Source organism: Micromesistius poutassou (assembly GCF_964030765.1).
Source record: "Micromesistius poutassou genome assembly, chromosome: 19".
Taxonomy (NCBI): Eukaryota; Metazoa; Chordata; class Actinopteri; order Gadiformes; family Gadidae; genus Micromesistius; species Micromesistius poutassou.
The window spans coordinates 3,298,866-3,306,795 of NC_140289.1; the positions used below are offsets into that span (position 1 = coordinate 3,298,866).

Consider the following 7,930-nt stretch of genomic DNA (forward strand, 5'->3'; position numbering starts at 1 on the left):
AAAAGTCGCTTCTCAAAGTCAGTCAGTAGGGCTGAATGGAACTCACTTGCACCAGCTGATTTTTCCACACAGGGTTCAGACAAATCTTTTGACCTACAGAGGCCCTATCAGTTAATCCATACTCAACCCACTGACACACACACACACACACACACACAAATCAAAAGTTGCATAACGGTGCTGACGCACATAGGAGGGTTGAAGTCTAACTCGCTGCTAATGTAGGACATTACTCAGGGGGTCACAGGCTCGAATCCCTACCAACTATAAGTCCCAGAGTCCCCTCCTTGAGCAATGGTTTACCGTTTTAATCTGCTTAATTTACCGGCATTCTTAACTGTTATCATGAAGGGAAGCGAGAAAAGCTTTCATGGGGTTGCCACTGAGACATTGCTGACTCATTTGAAATAAATCTCAGTTTTGGTTGACATTCACTTCAAAGACGTACTGCAGGGCTACAACGAAACGGCTATACCGTTTTATTATCGTAACAAGATGATCTGCTGCAAACTCGTAAAAAAGCTTTAAAAAATAAGAGAATAATAGATAAGAGATAATGGACAAGGCATAGGTGTTAAGTTAAACATTTTTTATTGCAAACCATTCGTGGTCACATAAATCTGAAAGTTTTACAATTTACAATACATTTAACATAAATTGTTACATATACATATTTTAGGCATACCTTTCATCATCTCTTTGTTCAATATACATTAAAACTAGTACACGTAACTCCAAATATACAAATAAACTTAAATACCCTCAAACTGTGTTAACAGCAATATTACAATGGAATGTCGAGTTCAGATGTTAATGAGACTTTGTTCGGTATCGGGAGGCTTATGGAAGACATTGTGAGGGGGACTCGTTTGGTAAACAAACAAAAAAGATAAACCAAATATAGGGAACACTTTTAGAAACAACACACATACGGTTTTAGGCAACACACACACACACACACACACCGTTCACAGCAGCAGTTCTCTGCCTTACTCTCGCTCTAGCCTAGTGCCATCCAGCTTGGCAATTATCAGTCAACAGTTTGATGTCAGATGAAGAGACAGTGTCTGTGGATCGCATCCCACGCTGTTTAAATCAAATGCTCCAAAGTGAATTGAATAACCAACCCTGGGTACAGACTTTGTGCTACATTGTTCCTTTTCGTAGACCCACCAAACGCAAGATAAATAACCAAACGATCGACCATAACAGGACAATACGGTCAATCGAGGAGTTGGAGACCATGACTGTGTTGACAAAATAAAAATAACACACGATTTCTGCTGGAGAAGAAACATAAAGGCACCTTTTAAGATGAACCCCCACACGTAAGTCCCCCTTAGTAACATTCACCTTTAAATATCTCCATTTGCAATACAATGGAAGAAATAGAAACAATGCAAAGAAACTAAAGCACCACATGCACACTATCTCCATGTTGCTCTGTAAGACTGATCGGCTGGCCCACGGGAGCTGCGCCATGCCGGAGAAATAAACACGCTACGTAGCTACGTAAGATGAAGTTTAGAAACCACGTTAATGGGGCTGGTACACCGAAGTCTTCCTCCTCTGGGAAAGACTTGAACCCCTTAGACGCGTTTGTGCAAATCTCTTGGTTGGTTATGTTATTTTTCTGAGTCTGTCTACTGGTAAGTGCACATGCATGGGATAGTGTTTTTTGTAGTTTCAAGTTGAGCCTCACAGCTATCTGAGCTAATGTGCAAAATGTCCACTAAGAAACGCGCTATGTCGCCGGACATGGGGGTGGGGGGCAGGCTCAAAGGGAGGGATCAGGGTTGGTTTGGCAGGCAGACCCTCCAATGGCGTTTCCTCTCAAACTCTTCCAAGGGGTCGAAGCTCAGAATAGGTAAGGAGGGGGGGGGGGCGGGATTCTCAAAGGATTAAGGGTTTGATATGGTCAACAGTTTCCATCATCCAGATGGGGAATGAGGGGAAGCAAGGTGCGAAGTCTTCTCCTGCACGCTGTGCCCTCCTGTGTCCATGAAGGTACCCCAGCGACTTTATCCGCTGCCTCCCCATGTCTTAAATAGTGTCCGTGGTGTGCACCCTTTCCTCAGTGCCGCGACCCTATAGGTAGGAGTCCATGGACGGGGCGTAGGAGAAGCCCAGGAAGGCCTCGGCAGCGTCTTTGATGCTTGCCGTGACCAGGGCGCTGTCAGGGGAACAGCCGATGGAGTTGGGCACGGGCTCGTCTGTGAACTCTGGGTCGAAGTGCCGCAGGTCATTAGGGCCCGTCTGAAGACCGAGAGAGAGAGAGAGAGAGAGAAGAGAGAAGGGAGTCAGTAAAGCTTAGGTTGTAAACTGTTTGACTATGGAGATATGGAAGACAATGATTGGACAGCAGAGTTTCCGTGGCTCAAAAAAAAAAAAAAAAAAAAACATCAACAACATCCTCCCTGGCCAACTGTTGGGTTTTGGGTAACGTACCACGTTGGGGTTGAAGGGAGGCGTGAGCTTCTTGGCGTTCAGCTCTTCCCAGTTGATGGGGGAGAAGAACATGTGGTTCTTGATCTCAGTCTGGAAGGTGAGCAGAAGAAGAGAGTCAAGTTCACGTCGAGGCACAGTGGCGCAGTTGAAAATACAACGCGATGATGACAAAGGTACTTCCACATCCACATCCAAACATGTGCGCACACACACCAACACACACTTACAAAGTCGTCGGTGCAGCCCAGTCTCTTGGTGCGGTCCTTCTGGAGAAGGCCTTCTAGAATGTGCCGGGCTGCGTTGGAGATGTTGGGCTTCAGCTGCAGCGGCTTGTTGAGGATGTTGTCGTACATCTCCGCTGTGTTGCGGCTGTAGAACGGAGGCTGGTGAGGGACAGAGAACCAACGGGTCAGGATTTGAGGTTTAGATATCCGCTGGCAACGAATAATGTGAACATTTCTTGATCTTTTTTAAAACCACGGACAATCCAAGGGGGACATAGTTAGCATTGTTACGTGCTGTCTCTGTTCGCTGTCCAAATTCGGCGTGCGATCCAAAAGAATCGATCGATATTGATTAACGCGGTAGCATGGGCCCTTGTGTGTCCGCGGATGCCTATGCCCGGTCGAAGGCACATCTAACGCAGCACACGCGATGAGCCACCAGTGTGCAGAGTCGTAACATATACTCACAAGGCCGTAGAGCATCTCGTAGATGACCGCTCCCAAGCACCACCAGTCTACCGTCCGGTCGTACGGCTGCTTGTGCAGCACCTCAGGAGCCAGGTACTGCAGAGATGGAAACAAATCAGAGAACGTTAATGAACGGTTCCACCAGTTCGGCGAATAGTTTGAGCTCCGACCTCGACGTGAAGGCTTAGTTATGGTTCCACGTTGATGCTACACAAGGGGGGGGGGGTTTTGGACCCGTTATGTCCTTGCGGACCCTCCTTGCGTCCACCGCAAGGGGCCTGACGTGCGCCTCCCAAAAATTGTTACCTTGCGTCGAGGCGACGTAGCAGCAAGTGCTGCGATTGGTCCGCTCCGCTGAAACCCGACGCGTCTGCGTGGTCATTGCGTTTGCGTCGACGGGGGAACCATAAACTGAGCCTTGAGTCCCGATTTCCCCCCCTTACCTCGGGTGTGCCGCAGAAGGTGGACGTGGTGCCGTTGAGCTCGATGTTCTCCTTGCACAGGCCGAAGTCGGTGAGGATGATGTGACCCTGCTGGTCCAGCAGGATGTTCTCGGGCTTCAGGTCCCGGTACACGATGTTGAGGGAGTGGAGGTAGCCCAGGGCGCTGGCGATCTCGGCGGCGTAGAAGCGCGCCCGGGGCTCCAAGAAGCATCGCTCCCTCTGCAGGTGGTAGAAGAGCTGGAGGAAACGAAAAGAAAGAGAGATCGAGACAGAGAGTCAGGACCCCCTGCTTCAAGCACTTTGGTTTTTGAATGTGAACAGCGCCCGACACATCCGCCTTGGTTTAAAGGGAAGCCATTAAAGGGGGGGTCCTGAGAGGAGCAGCGGGCTAATGACGGCGCATATCAAAGAGGCGAGCTAATGGTTGGCGTCGGCGGGGTCGCCGGAAAACGAGGGGGAAATGTGTGGGAGAGGAACAGATTAGGAGACAAAGTAGAAAGGGACAGACGGACAGGCAGAGAGACAGACGGGAAGCTGAGTGTCAGGAACTAGATGGGGAGGGGGGGGGAGGGGAAGGAGAAAGTGAGAGAGTAAACTTTGGCAAAAGATAGATGGGAGGAGGTTAAAGGTGGAGGAGATAATAGAGTGTTAGGGAAGGCAATGAAGAGCAGAGAAAAAGAGAGGGAAAAGGCAAGGAAATGTGATTCTTTTGGGGTTTTATCAGCGCCGTCTCTGCCCTGCCAACAATCACAGGAAATTTGCTTTTGCTTTTTAAATACACAGGCTCTGTACAGTGAGGCTAATTCTGTCTTACCCCCCCCCCACCCAATGGTTTCCTGAGAGGCGTTTCCTCTAGAAAAGAAAAGACAGGGACTGACAGCTTTGATTCTGCTTCGCATGACAGGATGTCCGCATGCTCTGTCAACCTTTATGTCTACTACCTCATCTCTAGCTATCTTTCTCTCTCTCTCGCTCTCTCTCTCGCTCTTTCTCTCTCTCTCTCCTATTTAAACACCATATTATCCAAGTGGTCACAAATTGCACCTCGGGGGAGATAAAAAGTGTACCCTACTGTAATCAGTGGCATCTCCCTTTAAAACAACCACGCTGTGTAACTGCCTCAATAATAGCTCGCTTTTAGACCGCAAATGGCCATTCTCATTTGACATGACACCCTTCAGAAGATCTCGAAAGCACCAAGTAAGCTCCGCATTATCTGGTCGCCCCAATGTAATATTACGATTCAAAGTTTGATTGAACACACAAGCCCTCAGCAAGAACAAAATAGTATCTTGAGCAACAAAACACCAAAAGTCATCCACCCAACTCGGCTCTGGGCTGGGGTCTAGCTGTGAGGTTTAGCAGACTGCTGTTATTGCTGTTGTTGTTTTTGTTGTTGTTAAGTGTCGCTGCCGTGCTAGCAATGCTAATGCTAGCAAACGACACAAAAGAAGAAAGAGTGGCAGGGCCTCACCTCTCCCCCGTTGATGTAGTCCAGGACGAAGTAGAGCTTGTCCGCCGTCTGGAAGGAGTAGTGCAGGCCCACGAGGAACGGGTGCTTGACGTTCTTCAGCAGCACATTCCTCTCTGACATGATGTGTTTCTCCTGGGGGGGGGGGGGGGGGGGGGGGGTCAAAAGGTGGAACACGTTAAAAACGAGGTCACGCCGTCGGGGGTCTCGTTCGTTTGACATGCGGCGTCTGGGTTCTCTTTACGCCCGCGCGTGTGTTACGTGCGTGTTAAAAGGCGCTGCGGTCCTCACCTCTTTCTTCTTGAGGATGGCCTTCTTCTGCAGCACTTTGACGGCGTAGAACTGGTCGTCCGAGCGGTGGCGCGCCAGCAGCACCTTGCCGAAGCTGCCCTTGCCGATCACCTTGAGGAAGTGGAAGTCGCTGGGCTTGGCGGTGGGGTTGGAGGACGGGCCCAGGTTGATCTGCTGGGACGGGCTGGGCTGTGGGGGGGGCGGGGATGGGAGGAGAAGGAGAGAAGGGGAAATGGGTCAGAGCCATCGATCCCGTCGCGATCACACCGCCCAGAGTGAGCGCGCAGATGTAAACAAAAAGGCATGGCTCCATCGCAATTTGTTGTGCGCCGGTCTTTCTGTTCACAACAGGGACAGTCGGGCTGAGACCGATGGCGTGCACCGACGGATATGGGAGCACACGGGAGTGTGTGTTGGGTTTACGCAGAGGAGCGGTGCGCGCAAAGCACCGTAGGCAGATGTTCAACTCCTCGAGGGTGACGGAGGTAACTCACCGGAGGGGAAGGGTTGGCGTTCATGAGTTCAGCAGCATCCTGCGGTGGATTCATGTTCAGGATTGACTGAACCTCAGGACTGGGAGAGGAGGAGGAACAGAGAGCATGAAGGGAAAACGGTTAATAACAGTGCATCAACCATGAACACACCATGGACATCACAAGAACAATATACACCGCTATGTTCAATTACTGATGAGAGATACATGAAGATGAGTTGTAATACAGGCTTGTAATGTGCTCAGGCATGTACTGTGTAGAAGAATAGCAATAATGATATGACGATGAGTTACTCACTGCTTGCAGGCGTAGGAATTTGTGGCAATCCTTTGTATGAAGTCGTTCAGGCCCATTCTCCTCTGTTTCATAAAAGCTGCAGAACACACACAAAGAACAAAACGGAAATGGCAATTTAGAAAAATCAAGTTAATTATTAAAATTGACATAATCCTAATTACAAAATAAAATGCCAAAGATTAATTATTACTCATACCAGTAAGCAATGCTACCATCCTTCGCGATTTCGAGTCAGTCAGAGCTGATGTGTCTATGTCTGTTTGTATCGTCATAGTAGAGAATTGTATTTTCCAACGAAAAGAATGATGTGCGTTCTCCAAAACTAAACCTAAACTATCTCGGCATTTTGGCAAGCTTTATATGAGGCCGGAGAGGAGGGACTACACTGTCCCGGCTCTCTCCTCCCCTCTGACGCACTATGACGTTGGTGGGCGTAGTCTCTTCAGGTCAATGACTGGCCCCCGTCCTAACCAATCACCGTGCTTTGCGCTTCTACGCGCCACTGCAACTCATTGACGTTTAGTGTTCTAATGTAACACATAACAACAATCAAGAAAAATCTGTGGTCTACTTTGTATGTAGGCTGTTACTGGAACTTTTCTAAATAGGTTTTCGCCCTATCGCATGGCACAGAATCCCGTTTTATCAATTGGCGAGGCACATACATCTGTTTTACCTTCAACGTAGGCTACTTATAACAACATCGAGCCTACGGATACTCACGAAACTGATTACAGCTTTAAACTCCCCTAAAACCCTACTTTCACGTATGGGCTCGATCAATAATTATAATGTATATTAAAACCCCCTGGTTGTGACATGATCCCCTTCATACACAAACCAGAGATGCAGCGTTCGGGTAGAAAGGGAAAGAGGCCAAGAGAAACAGCGGCTGGTAGTGAGTGGAAAAGTAGGCTACAGCCGCGGGGTTTCCCACGATGAAGGAACGGATACAACAGGGCCGTGCTCGGCCGTGACCGTGGCCACCACCAGGTTTAAAAAGCCATCTCAAACACCGAGATGTGACGGATCAAGTTGATAATCCTGCAAGTGGTTTCGCAGCTGTGGCCGGACAGACTGAAGGACAGACTAACGGACAGACGGTCACGATGGGACATAGTTACGTAACATAGTAGCCTGGGTTAAGTGAAAAAAAGTATGTAATGTTACACTAAAAACCCTGCGGCCTCGTTCACTCTAGTCGGGAAATATAAACATTAATACACACTTAAAATAATTGCATTGCAGTTTTACACAGAATACGCGGACGTCCTGCGCCGTGTATATAGACCCGAACAACTCAAACAGCTGGGACCTGAAACTTCAGTCTTCGAAAAGCGAAGAGAAAAACGACATCACTCGCGAGATGGACATCAGCATTATTGTAGATAGCATATAATGCTAGTGTAACCTTTAAAAAAAAACAAAAAACAATGTTCCCCTTATTGAATTAGGATAGCCTAGATCGATTATCCACACCGTGCATATCCGCTACAATAAATGCCAAGGGTATAAAACAGATGAGTCAAACATAGGCCTGCAACAACTGCAACCAAACAATATGTTTACATACATATTGTATATTAAAACACACCTTTGAGGTCTGAAGAAGTTGCCATCTTAGCGCGTATTTGCCCGATCGCTGCAGGGACTGGTGAGGAGGACTCGAGCCAAGAGCGAGGAACCGCCAACATATAACGGGCCACCTATCTCCCAACACATTTACATAGATAACCACCAGGTCTAAATCCAGCTCCCCAGATCACGGTGTGAACGGGATTGTCCAGAGAACGG

General features: G+C 48.3%; 1 protein-coding gene across 4 annotated transcripts in view; it reads right to left on the reverse strand.

Moving 5' to 3' along the window:
- Nucleotides 1-1,033: 1,033 nt before the first annotated feature.
- The window catches only part of sgk1 (serum/glucocorticoid regulated kinase 1), an 8,894-nt gene continuing 1,997 nt past the window's right edge, over nucleotides 1,034-7,930 (reverse strand). For 2 of the 4 annotated variants that reach the window (XM_084484005.1, XM_084484006.1), the window contains exons 2-10: nucleotides 6,137-6,212; nucleotides 5,840-5,918; nucleotides 5,346-5,534; nucleotides 5,058-5,189; nucleotides 3,584-3,820; nucleotides 3,141-3,236; nucleotides 2,676-2,831; nucleotides 2,449-2,538; nucleotides 1,034-2,256 (exon numbers count right to left, since the gene is read on the reverse strand). In XM_084484005.1, the coding sequence (XP_084340131.1) occupies nucleotides 2,089-2,256; nucleotides 2,449-2,538; nucleotides 2,676-2,831; nucleotides 3,141-3,236; nucleotides 3,584-3,820; nucleotides 5,058-5,189; nucleotides 5,346-5,534; nucleotides 5,840-5,918; nucleotides 6,137-6,212 (1,223 nt within the window). In that variant the 3' untranslated portion in view covers nucleotides 1,034-2,088. Of the gene's footprint in view, nucleotides 2,257-2,448; nucleotides 2,539-2,675; nucleotides 2,832-3,140; nucleotides 3,237-3,583; nucleotides 3,821-5,057; nucleotides 5,190-5,345; nucleotides 5,535-5,839; nucleotides 5,919-6,136; nucleotides 6,213-6,332; nucleotides 6,925-7,730 lie in introns of those variants that run through there. The other 2 variants (XM_084484003.1, XM_084484004.1) reach the window with 2 other exon arrangements.